The sequence below is a fragment of the Amblyraja radiata genome, chromosome 1 (assembly GCF_010909765.2).
Source record: "Amblyraja radiata isolate CabotCenter1 chromosome 1, sAmbRad1.1.pri, whole genome shotgun sequence".
NCBI lineage: Eukaryota > Metazoa > Chordata > Chondrichthyes > Rajiformes > Rajidae > Amblyraja > Amblyraja radiata.
The window spans coordinates 77,821,135-77,841,049 of NC_045956.1; the positions used below are offsets into that span (position 1 = coordinate 77,821,135).

Sequence of the window (19,915 nt, forward strand, 5' to 3'; positions counted from 1 at the left end):
CAACTCAGCGGGACAGACAGCATCTCTGGAGAGAAGGAATGGGTCGAGACTCTTCTTCAGTCTAAAGAAGGGTTCCAGACTCTAAACATCGCCTCTCCATTTCCTTCCACAGAAGCTTTCTGACCCATTGGGTTCCTCCATCACTTTGCTTGTAGCTCAAGATTTCAGCATCTGCAGCCTATTGTGTCTCTAGTACTCCTCAATGTCAAACACCACCTGGAAGAAAAGGAACTTAGTTCCCTCTGTTAGAGGGAGGGAGGGGAGCAGCAAGAGAAGCTGGCCGGATGGCCTTAATCTCATCATGATGAAGTCCATGTGCTCCTTACACTTGCCGAAGGGAGATAAATGTTGAAGAAGACAGATACAGTGGAAGAACAAAACTAGAGATTACATTTATCTTTTCAACATCTTCCTGGAATAATGAGCAAATTTCACCAATGGACCTGGAATTGCTACCCGTTGTTAGACTGGATCGAGTGGTGACTGGCTGAACCAACCGCCTGCTATGTACATTCTGTACATGTCCCAGGGATTGAAGAGTGGAGATAATGACAGCTGTACCAGGAGCACATCCAGGGTGAGGGAGACTCATTGTCTCAGAAGGAATTAGGACCATAGGTAGAACCAAGGTCTTGGTGGATAACAAATGGAGAACAAATCATTGTGATATTGAATGTATGGAAGTGAATGAGCAGGGACAGAGTTTTTAAAAACTGGGAATGGCCACAGAAGGAATGAAAGTTGTGGCAGAGGGAAGGAAGTGAGTCAAGAAGAACACAAGATTCAATATGCCCTCAATCAATATCAGTGACTGTGGCTATAGAGTGATCAGGGAACATGAGATGGCAAAGTCAGGAAGTTAAATATTGGTGGATGTTTGTAAAATGGAAGGAAATATTAAAGGACTATAAAGGGGTTGCCCAACTTTCTCAAACACAAGTTGGTTCTCAGTGAGGGAAAAAAGGAGGAACAAACAGAAAAGGAGAAAATGTTAAAAAACAAACAAATAATATCAAAGTGGAGTAGATCAAAGATCAGTGCATAGAGGCATCGTAGAAATGTTAATATTACCGGATGTGCGGTATAATTATCATCAGCAACTGAGCAAAGTATGTCTCACTAAACATTACACACTCCTTACTGATCTGTGCAAGACATTGTAATCATTCAGCCAACTTACTCTGTCTCCCTTTGGACCAGCTGGGCCTGCGGGCCCCACAGTACCGTCAATGCCCTTTGAAGACAATGAGAACAGTTAGTTGTGGTCAGAAACCAACAGGCCTGTCATATCTGGTGGATAACGGAGAAATTAAACTGCTCACATCCATGACAACTGCCTCACCGCTTGATCCTATTAACAACACAAGTACATTTTCAAACTGTAGACACAAAATGCTGGAGTAACTCAGCGGGACAGGCAGCATCTCTGGAGAGACGGAATGGGTGACGTTTCGGGTCGAGACCCTTGTTCAGACTCGTCCTGAAACGTCACCCATTCTTTCTCCCCAGAGATGCTGCCTGTCCCGCTGAGTTACTCCAGCATTTTGTGTATACTTTCGATTTAAACCAGCATCTGCAGTTCTTTCTTACACACTTCTTATACATTTTCAAACCGGCAGGGTTGGTAGAGTACCAGCTATCCTTTCTTTTCCCATTTCCACTGCACTCTTTATCACTTTATCAACTTGTGCTGACCTGATGCATGCACCGCTCGTGGAAGTAACTTTACAGTGAGGATGTTCAGAGACCTGCCTCGCAGATGCAACACCCACTGACCTGACCGACAACAACATTTGCAGCAAATTCACCTTGTGATGGCTCCAATCACCTTGTGACGGCTCCGATCACCTTGTGACGGCTCCAATCACCTTGTGACGGTGTCCATGCCAACTAAGCTAGTCCCATTTGCCCACAAATTCACCTTGTGACCGGAGCCAATGAGATTGATTACAGAAGAGCAAACCTCACACATTCTGTATTCAAATCCTGGCTTTTATTATTGGTTCATTTATTCAAGACAGAATCTAAGAGGAGAGCAAAGGTCCTGCAGAGATTCTATTGTGGGACAATCATGATTTTTTTATGACTATCACCCACCGAACCTGGCGGGAATGGACACAGCCACACATGTGAAATCACACGCTTGCGCCTGCTAAAATAACAATGCCCCGGTGCTTCCTCCCTGGATCTACACTTGATTCATTTGCTGCACAGTGTGATTGCATGGGTTGCACTCTCTTGATGTGACTTTTCAGAACGTACAATGTTCAGAGGATTTACAACACCCAGTATTGTCTCCCTTCCTTACTCTATCTTGGAGCAACGCTGGACGGAATGGGCAGTGAGAAAGGGCAAGTTAGTCAAAGGGACTTGCTAGTGCCTGACACTGAAGTGTGAATGATGCATGCACAGAGACTGTAGTGAGTAGGAAGGAGAGGGGTATGAGCACAGAACATTAACCAGCTCACGTGGACTGCCCCTCACCAAGCAGAAAGGAGATAGTCAAAAGGAAGGAGAAAGTACAAATGTGACCAACTCACCCGCTGTGCTGGCTGTCCATCTAAGCCAGAGGCACCCTGCATAATTTGTCGTTAGAGGGGTGGGTAAGAGGAATATGGTTTTAGTGCACAATGTTAATGATCAGAAACAACATCACACAATGACGATGGGAATTCCTGATTTACTTGCGTATTATATATTAACACAGACATAAAAAGACTCAAAAACATACATGGAATTTATAATGATATGATGTTATTCCAACTACAATTAATTATCCTAAAACAGTTATGAAGTGAAGTGCGCCACAGCTTGGTTTAAATCCAGAATACCCTCCCTACCACACTTAGTTCTGAGAAATAAGCACAGGGCTATTCTTCCCCAGTATAGCAAGTATAACTACACTGTAAATGTATTTATAAAGAACACACTTACAGTTTGATTATATTTGGAGCTCATAGGAAACTTCATACATACATTTTCATAAATGACTTTCATCAACTGCTACAATGCTCATAAACTCATACAGCATGGAAACAGGCCCTTCGGCCCAACTCGTCCATGCCAACTAAGCTAGTCCCATTTGCCCACATTTGGCCCATATCCTTCCAAAGCTTTCTTATCAATGTACCTGTCCAAGTGTACCTGTTAAATTACTTGCATGAACTATCACCTCTGGCTACTTCTTCCATATAAGCACCACCCTTTGAGTGAAAAAGTTACCCCTCAGGTTCCTATTAAATGCTCTCACCCTGAATTTGTTTCCTGTTCTTTGATTCTCCTACCCTGGGTAAAAGGCTCTGTGACATTCATCCTATCTATTCCACTCATAATTGTATACACTTCTATAAGTTAAGATAATTTCTTAGCCTCCTGCACTCCAAGGAATAAAATCCTAACCTGCCCAACCTCATTCTATAGCTCGGGCCTTTGAGTCCTGACAAAATCTCCCTGCATTCCCAGCTTAATGACATCCTTTCTACCACAGGGTGACCAAAACAGAACACAATACTCCAAATGCAGCCTCACTAATGTATTTTACAAGTAGTATGAATTTTCCTGCTTAAATGCATGTGATTTTTTTTTGCTTGCTTGTGAACAGCACCTGTTTCAACATGTAGATCAATGAAATGAAATAAAATAATGAATCCACCCAGTGATAAGCAATAAAATAACCCAAGAATTCAAATAAACATGTTTCAACCTAGAGCCTCATCATTATGGATTTCTTGGAAATTATCCCACCCTAGCTTATCATAAAAGGGCGTGTCTACAAAACAAGCAAAACAATGAAAAGATAGCAAAAATTATTGATAGAACATTAAAAAAACAATGATTGTGTAGAGTGGTTTCAATGCTATGCGATTGAAAATGCAAATTTTCAGACACAAATGTGTGAATAAATATTTCTGGGTTGTTTTGCAACATTCTGGAAACTCAACGAGACTAATCACATTACTGGGACTGTCCCAACCTCAGATTCAGGAAACATGTCAAAATATATTCACTCCCTGAACAATGCTATTTTACAGCATTGTTCAGTAAATTACCTCCAGAAAGCCTTCAATCTCCTGAGGCAAGGCCCTGATCACTGCCCTGACCATCCCACCTGCAGCCTTCAGCCCCAATCCTTATTGGATACCCAACCCAATGTTGACCTTATGCTCACAAACCCTACTGACCTTTCCTTTTTATCTCCAATTCCACTTTGACCCTAAATGCAACCTGTCCTCCCATCCAAGACCCCCTACCCGCACCACTCCTGCAACCCCCTGTCTCAAATCCTGATTACAACCCATATTGTTTGCTGATCAATTCCACTCCTGATAAATTTCAAGCGTAAGACAGAGTATTAAAAACTGGTGAACATAGAAATAGCACTCACTGCAACAACTGCAATAGAAATGAATGTATTTCAAATTGAGGGAGAATTTGTTGTGTAAAAAAGAATGATCATCTCTGCCAAGGAATGACAAGGTACTTCAATTAGAAAATGACAGATCTTTCTTCTTCAATGCCCAACTTAATGCAACCACTCCTCTCTTGACTGTAGGTCTTTATGCAATAGAATAGTCTTTCAGGTCCATTCACTCCTTTCCATATAAAAGTTATAGGAATGCATAGATTTTGCAGCTACAATTGTCATTTGGGAAATATTTGAGTCTATTCCAGTTTTAGCCTTATTCTCTGGCTCACCAATATGTGCACAATGTTGGTGATGATGCTTCCTGCTCTCTGTCTATTTACATCTCATTTTCTGCAAGATGTAATCCCTTCTCTCTGTTTCCCTCTCTTTACTGTTGCTGCTCCATTGCCTGTCATTTCCATAGAAGCACTTAATTTATTTCCTTTGCTAAGATCTCCATGTTTCTGGGTCAATCACATCTGCTTCATTTCTCTTCTTCTCCTTCATATTGTCAATAATTTGATCAGCCACACTTCCACCTTTCACTTCACTGGCCCTTACATCAGCTTGGCGCTCCTTACATCAACTTGGCTCTCCTTACATCAACTTGGCTCTCCTTACATCAGCTTGGCTCTCCTTACCACTCTAACCACTGATAATACAATCCCACCACTGGACACACTTATACCCACTTGCAAGAACAATTTTACCCCTTTAATTTACATTTCAAACTATTTTTCTGCTCTTCAATCTTCCATGATGTTTTAATCCATTTTCCAGTCTTATTACTAATGTCTTTTTAATGGACTTTTATTGATGCTGCCTATTTTTTTAATAATAATTCAAGCCATTTTACTTTATCTCACCAAAAACTCAAGAATATTCTCAGGCTATTACAACCTCATTAGCTTTGCTTCTACTTTGGTAATTAAACTCATTGGCTCTCAACTTTTACTATTAACCCTTTATATTTTAGTTCAATTTTAGAGATCTTCTTGTTCTTGGTTCTGACGAAGGTTTAAAATAGAAATGGTAATGTCCTTTTACCTTTAATCACAAAATGACTGCCAGTATATGTTTGTTATCTTCTAATCTTTTATTTAATACAGTTTAATACAGTTTAGTTTCTAGAGAAAATAGGAAAGCTTTGCTCTAAAGTCCCACATTCACCACCTCCCACACCCAACCGCCATTTCGTATCTTCATGAAAATAGGGACCAATAGAATGTGCAACCTGGCCTTATGTCTATCATGAAGGTCCAAACGGGAGGATGGTTGGGATTGGACCGAGGTTATGTGTGGTAGATGAAAGGGGTTAATTTAGTTCCAGCCTCCTTGGCATTAGATTTCTGGCTGTCTGCCCACTCACTTGCAGCAGCTTGAAGCTAAGTCCCAGGACCAAGTCTAGTCCAGACAGAGTACATTGGAGCTAGGTGCAACTGTAATGCATCTTTTGGCCTGAATTGATCTTGTAAAGTACTGTTTGTAGTGACACATGCAGCCCCCACCTAACCAACCTGACCTCTGCTCTGCACTGGGAGGTAGCCCAATTTCTTTGCAGGATTTAATTTTTGGGGACAATTTTCAGGCAACTGAACCATCTTACCACCAACTAGAGAGCGGTCCTGAACTACTGTCTACCTCATTGAAGACCTTCGAGCTATCTTTAGTCAGACTGTACTGGACTTTATCTTGCACTAAATGTCATTGCCTTCATCATGTATCTGCACACTGTGGACAGCTCAATTGTAATCATGTATAGTCTTTCTGCTGACTGGTTAGCATGCGACAAAAAAGCTTTTGACAATATACTATATATAATATTTCTCTATATATTTCTATATATATAATATCAGGAATAATATGCTGCACTTATGTTTCACCATAATTCTGTACGGTTGTCGTTAGTATCATTAGTCCCATTAGTCTGCAGAAGGGTCGGGCCAGATATTCTAACACATGGGTTCCTTATTTTCACGATGGTATGGAGAGCATATATTAATGTATGGAGAAGGGCAGGGGGAAGAGAGTATTCTTACAATAAATTCAGGTTGCTACTTTTAATCTGAAATTAGACTACATCAAAAAGAAATACATCCCACCAAATATACACAGCAAGTCAGGTCAAATGGTTCTAGGTCTTTGTGTTGCTGGTCGCTAGTCTCCCAAAATGTCCCTCTCTGAGCCAGTTTTACACCCAAGATTGGTGTAAGAAAAAACAATTTCTATCCATAAAATATGAATAACATTTAGAGGAACGATTGCAATAATATACAGTAGTGATTGGAGATGTGTAATGAGTGCCCTCTGCTGGCAGTGTGCAGAATGCAGGAGCATAGAACATGGAACAGTACAGCACAGGAACAGGCCCTTCAGCTCACAATGTCCTTGCCGAACATGATGCCTAGTTAAAATAATCTCCTCTGCCTACAAGACAGTTGCTAATATTGTCCCTCATATGTTTATCATCAGTGTGAAAGGGATATTGTATTGGTCTTTCTATGAACTCTAACAAAAGGAGAAAAATATAGCCTAAATGTTCTTAAAATAAGTTAAATATAATGCGTCTGTGAAATATCCTCAAAGTACTTCTAAACAATTTAAATTAAGTAAATGTGCTAAAAAACAATAAACCTATACAAGACATCACAAGACGGGACATTTTGTACATACAGTGACAATAATGACTGTTAATCTTTTAGAATTATCATCTATATATTGCAGGAGTGATTTGTAAAAATGACTAATTTGCAATTAAAACAGTTAATGCATCTAATAAGACAGCGCACAATGTAACTGGGTGACAATGAGTTAGTGATTTGTTTCTGCTCCAGCATGGTTCATCTGTTCTTTAGTATTACTCAGAGTAAACCAGAGATGTTGGCACTCTTACGATGTAAGCTGTATTAAATGTTATCTACTTACTGGGAGACCAAGGGGTCCTCTGTCACCTTTTTGACCTGGTTCACCCTTCCCTCCTTTAACACCATTCAACCCTGGTTCACCCTAAATGTAAAAGTAAAGTCCACCTTTTTTTTGCTACTTTGAAGCTGGGACAGAAATGCATTTAAATGAATCACAAAAAGCTACTGCAAATACCTGTGCATCCATCAAAGTATTACAGTATTCCCCCCTGCAATGATCAATGCTTTTGCAATCCTTCTACGCTGTATTAGCATTACTGATATTCATTCTATTTTGGAGGCAAATTACATTTTCTTCCTTTTTTATGAATCTAAGCAAAGAAGGAAAATATTTCCAAGAGGATCACATGTAATTCTTTGTAGATACTTTTAACATTTATGTTGATTGCACCTGAGAGTGTACAGGATTTCACTGGCTCAAGATAACATTATCTTCCTTCCAGATGAAATAACTAAGACAACCATTCTTTTGGTCTTAAGTAGATTTTCTTATGTCAGCTTCCTGACTGTGGGCTGTTATTTTCCCCAAAGCCTTGGACACCGAGTGTTCAAATATAAAGTGAAAGCTTACAGTATTGTTGGCAATATTGGGCGTTAAAGCTTTGTATGTTCATTTCAGATTTTTCCTGTTTCCTGTATTCAAAGAGCTGTGTTAAGAGTGGCAATGGTAGAATCGCTGCCTTACAGCGCCAGAGACCTGGATTCGACCCTGACTACTGATGGTTGTTTGTATGGAGTTTGTACATTCTCCCCGTGACCTGGGTGGGTTTTCCCAAGAGCTCTGGTTTCCTCCCACAATACAAAGACGTACAGGCATGTAGGTTAATTGGCTTGGTATAATTGTAAATTGTCCCCAGTGTGTGTGGGATAACGTTAGTGTGCGGGGATCGCTGGTCAGCGCAGACTCGGTGGGCCGAAGGGCCTGTATCCACGTTGTATCTCTAAACTAATCTAAACTAAACACTAAACTAGACTAAACTAAAAAGCTCTTAATAAGCTTAATCTATGTCTCTGTTAAAATGTCAGATGCAGAAAACTGCCACATTAATTAATACTGAAACTAAGGAGGACTTAAAGGGAAAATGTGTTTTTTGTAAAACTTTTTGTTTTGGTGTTATGTATAACATTATTATACTATGAACCGGACCGAAAGTGAACTGCTCACTTCTGCTTTAAGGCAGAATGAATACTAGTGATGGATTAGCTTCAAATGACTGGCTAAATGAATGACTGGTCGCACACCTGGTCTATACTCTATCTGCAGGTGGCTCTGCATTGTAATGGCAACAGCTCAACGCCTCTTTCAAAAGTATATTTGGAACAAATATTTAGTTTTAGTTTTAATTTTAGAAATACAGCGCGGAAACAGGCCCTTCGTCCCACCGAGTCCGCACCGACTAGTGATCCCCGTAAATTAACACTATCCTACACACACTAGGGACAATTTACACTTATACCAAGCCAATTAACCTATGAACCTGTACATCTTTGGAGTTGTTTTGCGGACATCACATTCTACAGCCTCAGTGAATGAGGGCTGGTCTACTAGCTTAACACTGATGGGGGAGTGAGGAACGTATCAGACCTTGCCATCACAGATGTTGTGGCATCTGTCTTTGATTGCTCACAGTGCCAATACAGAGGCCTAGTTTTGGAATGTTTGACCCCACCTTAACCGGCACAATAACACGTGACATGTTTGAGCCTGTCCCCACTTTGAAGATGAACGTCTTCATAATCATAACCACTCCTGCTAGTTTGGGCTGTACAGATGTGAGTATGATAGATAAGTGGGTAAGAATATGACCAAGTCATTTATTCCACTGGTTTCCAACACAGCCCCAGGCCAGCTTGGCAACCAATACACAACTAGCCAGTTAATTCTGTCCTGAGCTTGATGTTGCTGTCAGTGTTGCATAAGTATACAATAGGGAGAGATAGAATTTGGAGGGAGCGGTGGGAGAGCAGCGGGTGAGGATTGAGGGCTTGAGAGGAATCCAATAATCAATAAAGGTTTGTTTGTTTAAGTGAAACTGGTGGACATGATAGGATGTTGAGTCAAGTTTGAGGAGTTTCTGGTACAACAGGACGTTCTTTTAGGAAGGAGATGAGGAGAAATTTCTTTAGTCTGGGTGGTGAATCTGTGGAATTCTTTGCCACAGAAGGCTGTGGAGACCAAGTCAATTGACATTTTTGTGGCAAAGAAAGTTAGATTCTTGATTAGTACAGGTGACAGAGGTTATGTGGAGAAGGCAGGAGAATGGGGTTAGGAGGGAGAGATAGACCAGCCATAATTGAATGGCGGAGTAAACTTGATGAGTCGAATGGCCTAATTCTATTCCTATCACTTCTGACCTTATGACTTTACAACACAGTTCTTGGTTCTGGCCTGTTGATAAGATGGGATAGACACTGGAATGACAATGAAGGGGTCTAGGATGGTGGTCGATAGATCTTGCCCTCTGAGTCGATAATAATCGATAATAACTTAACCAGTCTTGTTTTGCCAGACTTATTGAGATGGACGATCCAGGACAGATCTAATCTATTCCTTGCTACATCGATGATCAGTCTGTTTGATACCATTCCAATTACTTTGCTCTGTGTGTGGTGAACCCAGATAGACGGTCTATTGGGATCACAGTCATGGAATGAATACGGCACAGAAAATGTCCCCTTTTCCCATTGTGACTTGAGCATTTGTAAAGAGCAATCAATTTCGTTCCAATCCCACGATACATCCAATTAGTTATATCTCATATTTGTCCAATTCCCCTTTGATGCTATTTTTGAATTTGCTTTCATCATCTTTTCATGCAGTGATTCCAGATTGTAACCATTTGTTACATTAACACCAAAATTCTCTCCTTCAAAACCTTTTATCTATTGTTTTAGGAGCATATCTTCTGGTTACCAAACTTCCTACTAAATTTATCTTTATTTATTCCAAAGCCCTCTTTACAATTGTCCTACAACTTACAAAGGATGTATTTTTTGATAATGCTGCTCTGTGTTCTGATCACGATGTGTGTGACTGGAGAAATAACACATTGACATATGCACAGAAATCTTCAGTAATACCTTTTGTGTGGTGATCACTTTAAACCCATAAGTTCATGTATTGCAAGTAGGATAATCTTTAGTTTTAGAAGTGTTTGTATTGGAAGAACTGAGAGTTGTGATGAAATACACTTCAGCTTTCTGTTCTGCATCCAGTGACAAAACAGAGCGCTGTCAGAGAAGGCTTGTGCCAGATGCAACGCAGAGCTCTCCCAACATGAACATGACACAAGTGGCTATTTACAACACTTGATTGAGATCCATATGACTTTCCCTCATTTAGTGACAATGATACCTGTTGCACAGAACTGACGTTTACACCCCAGTGGTATGAACATTGACTTCTCTAATTTCAGATAGCCCTTGCTTTCCCTCTCCATCTCCTCCCCTTCTCAGTTCTCCTAATAGTCTTACTATTTCCGACATCATTCTATCTTTGTCCCGCCCCCTCCATTGACATCAGTCTGAAGGAGGGTCTCGACCTGAAACGTCACCCATTCCTTCCCGCTGCCTGTCCCGCTGAGTTACTCCAGCATTTTGTGTCTACTTTCGATTTAAACCAGCATCTGCAGTTCTTTCCTGCACACAACTGAAGGTTGTTTTATGCCTTATATTCTTAAATATTAGGGGGGGGGGGGACCTCAATAAAATTGACCAAACTCTCCTTGATGAGGTGGGAATCATGATAATTTCATAGAATGAACGTGGACTTCAGTTAATGGGCATCAGCAAGTGAACTGCAGCTCTAGATCCCAGAAACGAGTGGTTAACCTTTTAATACAATGCCTAGTCCAATGTTACTGACAGGATTTTATGATAGTCACTGGGTGCAAACCCTGCCTTGGTACCCACGTGACTTTACGAAGCTTGGGGATTTGCTGAACCTCACAGAAATCACCATCTCTGCAATACACTTGCATGATCATGTGTTGGCCTTGCTTTGTGGCAGTTCAGGGGTTTGACTAACAAATCCATCTCCGCTCAACGAAAAGCAACAAAAGCTCAGCAGATAATGGATCGATTAAAATGTAATCCTGTGTCATGGTATCTCAGTTGTCCTCAAGGATCTTATTAAATTTGGTAAAGTGCAAAGTAAACACTTGTTCTGCAGCCAGAACTTACAGGTTTAAAGATGCTACAACATAAAATCAACATTAATTAGTCAAATAAGTGACATATAGCATGCATAGCTAATTTTAACAAAGAGCATGGAGACAAATTTAAGTCATCATTACTTGTCAGTTTACTAGATCTCCTTAGACTTTTTCTGATGATTTACCTTAGGTCCTGGAAGGCCATGTGGTCCCTGTTGAAACAGAATGAAGATGAAGGAAATTAGTAAATATCTCAACAGTCCAGTAATTCTCTGATGCTAAAGCAATCAAGGCCTTCAGGCTTTATCACCTCTGTGCTTTCAAATATTTATCAGGTTGTCTTTTAAATATGTAGATGTGAAAAAGGAGGTCAATAAAAATTCCTTAGGGCACATCAGAGATAATTATTTGAACCTGCTGGTTGGAGACACCTTATGATTTCCAAGCCTGCTTACAGGCAGCACAACAGCAGAGACCCTCTCCAATAATTGTTTGGGAGACCTGGATGGGGCAGGTCTAAAAGCAGCCAGATCACTGGAGGCCACCAGCTTATAGGTCCCATCTGCAAATGGCTTCATGCCTCTTTGTTACCTCCTTGCACACTCTACCCACCCACCAACCAAACTTTTAAATTGACTCCAATGATTCCATTCACTTTGCTCCCTATTCATGAAGAAACAAATGAATTCACTATGGTACTCCACAACGATGATCTACCCCTCTGTGCCAATGCTGGTTAAAAACTAACTGAACCCCTGCACCATTCTGCTGTTTAAGATTGCACTACAATCTTTGCACCATTCTGTTATTTTGCATTTGTCTTTGTATTTATTGTTATATCTATCATTACCACATATACCATGTACTCAATGAGCTTCTTGTGAACAAGGAATTTCATTGCACACTGGTGTATATGACAATAAACTAATCTGAATCTGAATCTTTTGAGCTTAAATTGAGAACAGAACCCCCTTCTTAATCCCGGGTCTTCTGTTTTCTCTCTCTTCTGACTGACTTGAGCATTAGCCCTCAATTCATCTGGCTAGCTGTCACCCAAAAACAGAAACCAGCAGCCTAACTTGACACGGCAGTGCTGTGTTCAATTGTCCAGAGTCAGTGATGAATTTGAGCAGTTGCTAGAATGTTTAACTATCATTCCCTGTCAACACATACTGGTTCAAGCACCCTATCTGAAAACTAATCTAATTCTCTCAGACATTTGTCCTGTGAATTAAACATCCAAAGAACCAGGATCAACTCTACAATAGTTTTTCTAAACATAATTTACGCAAAGCCACTTGTTTTTCTTCCTTCTCATTGCATAGGATTACCAGAAATCCCAAAACACTTTGTGTGAAATGTAGAATGCTATCTGCTTTATTCAGGATCCTTTTAGCTGCACATCTATTGCCTCAGAAGACAAGTTCTTGTGAGGCGACGGATGCGTGGCAGAAAAGATATTAAATAAAGCAGACAGCATTCTGCATTTTCTGAAGGTTCTTTCTCTTTAGGGTATTCTTCATTTCTTGGTACGATATCTTCGCTGTTCCTCATTCAGCTGGACTTCCCACCTATCTGCCATTTTCCACAAATATTATCATTTCTTTCCACTCATCTGCACAATTCTTCTTCCTAGCTTAGAATACCACCTAATATTCCAGCAAAGCTAGATAATCCTCAGTACAGTGCCACAGCTTCTGCCACAGATTCCTGAGCTACATACCACATATTATTCCTCATGTGGACAAGATGACTCACAGCCTTTCAATCACGAGTTTGCCTTTTCATTTCCATTTTTCAGTTTCTTCAATACTGTCTGCACTATGTTCATTTTAAACCTTGTTTCCTCCTGTTTGCTCTTGGCTCTATTTTCCCCATGGAAAATTGGCTTTGATGCATCACCTTGCTCATGTCTAAAATGCATTTAAATCATGCCCTGCAGCCTGCATCCACAATCTCTGACATTAACCCTGATTTTGACCTGCCCAGTTATTCCATCTCATTAATCTGAGCAGGATCTGGCTCCTATATAGAAAACACAAACTGTTCAAAATCTCTCAAAACAAGGGAGTTGATGCATTGGACAATATAAACCCACTTTTTAATGTGGGAAACAACAGAAGAATAGACTGCATTCCTGGTTGTAATCTCCAGAAATGTCTATTCTGACGACCGTGCAAATATTAGTTCAAACAACATTTAAATACTATGAATTCACAAAAGTATAAAATGTGAGATAATACCCAATGGAATTAGTTACATTTTAGTTCCTATTTTCTTTATCTAATTTGAACCTGAAGGCAAATGACTGTTTTTAACATATTCAAACCCACAACTTTCAGAAAGCCCAAGTCCATTGAATATATCTCAGGATACAAAGCTGTGCCTGATGGAACTCAATGGGGGAGTTTGGGCCAAAGGAACATAGATCAGAGAGTTTTTTAATTGGAGATGTTAGAAATTGTGAATGGACAGAAAGATTCAGGGTCCAAGTAGAGAAATTGATAAAATAAAGTAAGTAGGTGCAAAAAAAAAAATGAAAGGAATTTAACTTCGAGAGATGCACATTTATAACCATAATTTGCACCAAGCCTTCAGCAGGAATTGTGAAGACCCCAGGATGCCCAAGAAGCTGCTGAATTTGGGTCAGTTAAAGGTGTCACCTCTGAGAGTGGTGAATTTGTAGTAGCCAAGGCTGCCGGCAGCTACTGTGTTAACATAGGGATCTGCATGGTCCTTTCAAATGGTGGACCAAACTCTAAAAACAGTCAACGTCCATCAGCCAATTTTTCGCTTATTTCAATGTAGGAATACCACTGAAGTTTTAATCAAAGCTAATTTGGACTGATGACAGGCACTTTTGGAAGGGTAGCTGGAGCGTAGATCCCTCTCTACTGTTACTTTACTCTGAAAAGATCATCTTGGCCAGCCGTTCTCAGAATTTCATAGGGAGGAACTGTTCAATTATTCTCATCTTCCCACCAATTAAATATTTAATTTAAAAAAAAAAAGAATCTAACAAATACCTGAACAGCCTCATGAAGTAGAGTGTATCACTAGGGGCGCCGCATTGACGGCAGCCTCTGCCTACAGCCTGTTTGTCTTTTCAATCTTTAAAACATTTTTTAGTTAGTTTAAAGTCTGTTTGTGGAGGAAACTTTAACTTTTCTATGTGGGGGAGTGGGGCAGGGTAAGGGGGAAACTGGCTTCCTGGCGGGGATGCGATTATTTCTCCGAGTCGCGTCCTCGCCCCCCTCCTCGCGGCCTACCACCTGGATCGGAGCGGCCTTTCCTGCCGGGGACCGGGAATGGACCAGAGCTGCAACAGCGGCGGCGCAGCGCTGAATTCACCGCGGAGCGGGCGATGTCTACATGGATCGCCGTTTGGAGCTCCGGAGCGTTGGGCCACTACTCCAACATCGTGGAGCTGCGGTTTGGGAGAGCTTCCAACGCGGGCGGCGCTGACCGTCATCGCGGAGTCCTGGGGCCTTTTGCCGAGGGCCGCCAGTGTTGCATCTCCGCCCAGCACGGCCTGCGGACTTTGGGAGCCGCGGACTCCGGTAGGAGGGGGCCTACTCTGATGTCCAGGCCACTGAGGATGTCCCCCAGATCCGACGTCAGACTTACATCACTCCGGCGAGTGGGCCTGAACATCGGGCCGCCCGTAGTGGCGACTGCAGAGGGCTCGGGGAGGCCCCGACCACGGGTGAACATTGGGGAACATTAGAGGAAGAGGACTGACTTTGGTGCCTTCCCTCACAGTGAGAAACTTTGATTCTGCTGTGTGGGGATGGTTTTATGTTGAACTCTATCGTGTGTTGTGTACTTTATTTTTATTGTATGGCAGTATGGTAATCACATTTCACTGTGCCATCTGGCACATGTGACAAATAAATGTATCTTGTATCTTGTACCTAACTACTATTTCCTGATCACAGAAATGCTCTTTTAGTGATCGTCAGTGCGTAACTTGTCTATCCATCTTCACCCAACTTTGATGCTGTATGAGGTGGGCCTATCTGTTGCTGCATCCTGCTTCAACAAGCGTTCTATTTCAGGACTCTTCGATTTCCACTTCTAAAGTTGTTATTAACTTTTTCCCTCAGATGTGTCAACAGCATGTCAGTACAGAAATGTGCTTTTTATGGCAAGCTTGGTGAAAACGTCTTTGGATACGGCTAAACTGTATCAAAATGAAAAGTTTATAACAAAGACAAAGACCGATAACTATTACTAACTTTTCTTTTCTCCAATACAGTCATAGATTTGTACAGCCCTTCAGCCTTCAATGCCCTTTTCAACCATCATGCTGATCTATATGAATCCATGCCTGTGTTAATTCCATATCCCTCTATGCCTTGCTCCTATATGTACCTGTCCAGATATCTCTTGAATGTTGTTGCTGTTGCTGCCTCCAGCACCTGCTCTGGCAGCTCATTCCAGCTGCCAACTACTCGTTGTGTGAAAAATGTACCCCTCAGATCCACTGTCAGATCAATCATGGCTGATCTATCTCTCCCTCCTAAACCCATTCTCATGCCTTCTCCCCATAACCTCTGACACCTGTACTGATAAAATATCTATCTATCTCTGCCATAAAAATATCCACTGACTTGACCTCCACAGCCTTCTGTGGCAACAAATTCTACATATACACTACCCTCTGACTAAAGACATTTCTCCTCATCTCCTTCCTAAAAGAACATCCTTTCATTATGAGGCTATGAACTCTAGCCCTAAACTCTCCCACTAATGGAACCATCTTCTCCACATCCACTCTATCCAAGCCTTTCACTATTCTAGTTTGGGTCAAAAGGACACAAAGTGGTGGAGTAACTCAACAGGTCAGACAGCATCTCTGGAGCACATGCTTAAGTGATATTTAGGGTTGAGACCCTTCTGTCTCAACCCAAAATGTAGTCCATCCATGTTCTCCAGAGTTGCTGCCTGATCTGCTGAGTTACTCCAGCACTTTGTGTCCTTTTGTGTATTGACCAGCATCTGCGGTTCCTTGTTTAAGCACTTCCCAGGGCCCTGACATTCACTGTATAAGATCTGCCTGGTTTATGTTCCCAAAATGCATCTAATGGCATTTATCCGAGTTCAATTACACTTGCCATTCCTTTACTCACTTTCTCAGTTAATCTGGGTCCTGATGTAAACTTGGAAAATCTTCACCATTGTCCAAAATGCCACCAATGTTTGTGTCATCCGCAAACATATTAATCATGTCACTTTAATTCTTATCCTCATTATCATGTCACATTTATTCCTATCCAAATTAATAATACATATGACAAACAACAGAGGACCCAGCATCGAATCCTGTGTCGCACCCACTGGTCATACGTCTCCTTTAGAAAATCAACTTTCTATTATCACCCTCAGCCTCTGATCACAAAGCCAATTTTGTATTCAGATGGCTAGCTCATCCTACATCCCGTGCAATCTCACCTTCTGGACCAGCCTGTGATGCAGGACCTTATCGAAGACCTTGACAATGTTCATGAAGACAATATCTATTGACCTGCCCTCGACAATCCACTTGGTCACCTCTTCACAAATATCAAAATTGTTAGATGTGATCTCCCATGAATATAGTTATACTGACTATTGCTAATCAGCCCTAGCCTTTCCAAAGGTGAATAAATCCTGTCTCTCGGAAATGTTTCCAGTAACATTCCCATCACTGATGGCTTGCAGTTCCCTTGCAATCCCCCTAGTTCTCCTCTACCACAACTGCAGCTGACAAAGATACAAATATTTTTGACATGGTCTCGGAAATCTCCTTCCTTGCTTCCCTTGCTGAGATATGGAACATGCTCCAGGATATCACTGTACCTTCCAGTGACCTCATGAGCTTCCACGTCCTTCTCCATGGTCAATACAGACCTGTACAATATTAATTTAAGACCGTACACATTTCCCATGGCTCCACACATATATCGCCACTTTGATCCTTAAAGCGATCTATTCTCCAACTTGCTAGCCTTTTACTCTTATAGATTGATAGAATACTTTATCTTATCTATGAGGGATCACACATTTCCTTCTTAAGTGTAATCCTACATCCTTTGTATTCCTCAAGAGATTCTAGCTGTCGACAGCAGCATTGTGTGCATGTTCACCAACCACTCAACCTGTGTAATATAGAAAAAAATTGTATCATCCTGGTGTTCATTCTGAACCTTTGACTAGCCTTAAGACCACACCAGGAGAGACATTTGAACACATTATTCTTACAGCTGCTGAAGCAAGCAGGCTACCAGTACCTTGTCATGCCTCAATGTAATGTGACTTTGTGCATATTGCTGCAATTACATTTTGGATAATGGTTTGGAGGACAATGGTGTGGAAGAACAGATGTGCATTGTAAAGCCCAGGAATGACTTATTTCCCGTCCAGCAAACTCTGGGCAAATATTGTTTTGGCAAGCTTTTACATACAGAGAAAATGCAAGATTCCATTGAATCAAAGAGTTCAAGTTCCCAGCTCTGAGAACAAACTCAGATGACATGTGTTTTTTAAAGAAACTCTCAGACCTTTCAATAACAGGAATGGAACAAGAGACTCTCAGAGCAGTAACTGTGACTTACCATTGGACCTGGTGGGCCTTGTGAGCCAGTGGGGCCTGGGGGTCCGGCAATCTGCATAAATAGATAATGGATCATGTAAGGCAGTGAGCAAGCCGTCGGCAAAGTAAACCTGAAACCCCACCTGGCAAACTGCAATATTACATTTAAATGACGTGTTTTGTTGTTGTCCAGGAACAATATAAAAAGAACAGGGACACATGAGACTGCGGATGCTGGAAACTGGAGTAACAATTTTATTTTCCCCATATTCCCATCAATGCTTCTCTGATCCGTACACCTGCAGACTACAGCAGCAAATTAATCCACCTATCTACACGTCTTTGGGATGTGAGAAGAAATCGGAGCACCTGGAGGACACCCACAAGGAGAACGTGCAAACTGAAGATAAACAGTGCCTTGAAGCCAGGATTGGAGCTGGGTCACTGGAGCTGTGAAGCAGCAGGCCTACTCACTGCGCCACCATGTCACCCAGCCCAGCATGCCACCCTTGCAGAGTACAAACTGATTGGCTCAACAAATGTAGAGCAACCCATGTTACTTTTCCTTATTGTTCACATTTTACACATGGAGCAAGTACTACCTGTGGGAACTTGCTCACACAATCAAATTTCCGCACACTGGTGCACAAATTGAAACAGAATTGTGTAGGAAGGTGCTGGCTTAAACCGCAGAAAGACACAAAAGCTGGAGTAACACAGACAGCATCTCTGGAGAGAAGGAATGGGTCGGGTCGAGACTCTTCTTCAGACTGGTTAGGGACAAGGGAAACGAGAGATATGGACGGTGATGAGGAGAGATAAAGAACAATGAATGGAAGATGTGCAAAAAAGTAATAATGATACAGGATTGTATCATTGTAAGCTGTTTGTAGGGTGAAAATGAGAAGCTAGTGTGACTTGGGTGGGTGATGGATAGAGAGAGAGGGAATGCCGAGGCTACCTGGAGTGAGAGAAATCAATATTCATACCACTGGGCTGTAAGCTGCCCAAGCGAAATATGAGATGCAGTTTCTCCAATTTGCGTTTAGCCTCACTCTGACAATGGAGGAGCCCGAGGACAGAAAGGTCTGTGGAGGAATGGAAGGAGAATTAAAGTGTCCAGCAACCGGGAGATCAGGTAAGTCCAGGCGGGCTGAGAGAAGGTGTTCCGCGAAACGATCGCCCAATCTGCGTTTGGTCTTGCCGATGAAAAAGAGTCCACATCTTGAACAACGGATACAGTAGATGAGGTTGGAGGAGGTACAAATGAACCTCTGCCTAACCTTAAAGGACTGTCGGGGTCCCTGGACAGAATCGATGGAGAAGGTATAGGGACAGGTGTTGCATCTATGACCAAGCTGCCAACACACACTCTGCTGGAGGAAGTCTGGGTTGAGCAGAATCTGTGGGGTGGGGGAAGGAGTCGTCGACATGTCTGGGTCAAAACCCTGGCTCAGGACCGAGAGTGGAGAGAGAAGGTGGTTGGTATAGAGAGAAGACACAGAGCGCTGAGACAAATGCAAGAGGATATTAGTGGACCAGTGAAGGATGACAGACATATGGAGCTATGAAGGGGTGGGAGGTGGATAGCGCAGGGAGGCAGAGGCTGGTATCAGGTGGATGGTGGCAGAAAGAAGAAAAGGTAAAAAAGCAAAAAAGGAGGTAGGTGGAGTGCGTTGAGGAGTGTGAGGGTGGAGATGGCACAGTGGCACAGCTGGTAATGCTGCTGCCTCACAACGCTAGAGACCCAGGTTCAATTCCGACCTAACATGTCATTTGTCTGGAGTTTGCATGTTCTCCCTTTGTTTGCATGGGTTTCTTCTGGGTGCTATGCTTTCCACCCACATCCCAACGATGT

General features: G+C 41.9%; 1 protein-coding gene across 18 annotated transcripts in view; it reads right to left on the reverse strand.

The window, feature by feature from the left end:
* The window catches only part of col25a1 (collagen type XXV alpha 1 chain), a 654,016-nt gene that overhangs the window by 28,542 nt on the left and 605,559 nt on the right, over positions 1–19,915 (reverse strand). For 10 of the 18 annotated variants that reach the window (XM_033025377.1, XM_033025321.1, XM_033025361.1 and 7 more), the window contains 5 exons: positions 18,080–18,130; positions 11,669–11,695; positions 7,331–7,411; positions 2,541–2,576; positions 1,181–1,234 (listed from right to left, as the gene is read on the reverse strand). In XM_033025377.1, coding sequence (XP_032881268.1) covers positions 1,181–1,234; positions 2,541–2,576; positions 7,331–7,411; positions 11,669–11,695; positions 18,080–18,130 — 249 coding nt within the window. The remainder of the gene's footprint in view (positions 1–1,180; positions 1,235–2,540; positions 2,577–7,330; positions 7,412–11,668; positions 11,696–18,079; positions 18,131–19,915) is intronic. The other 8 variants (XM_033025353.1, XM_033025446.1, XM_033025404.1 and 5 more) reach the window with 3 other exon arrangements.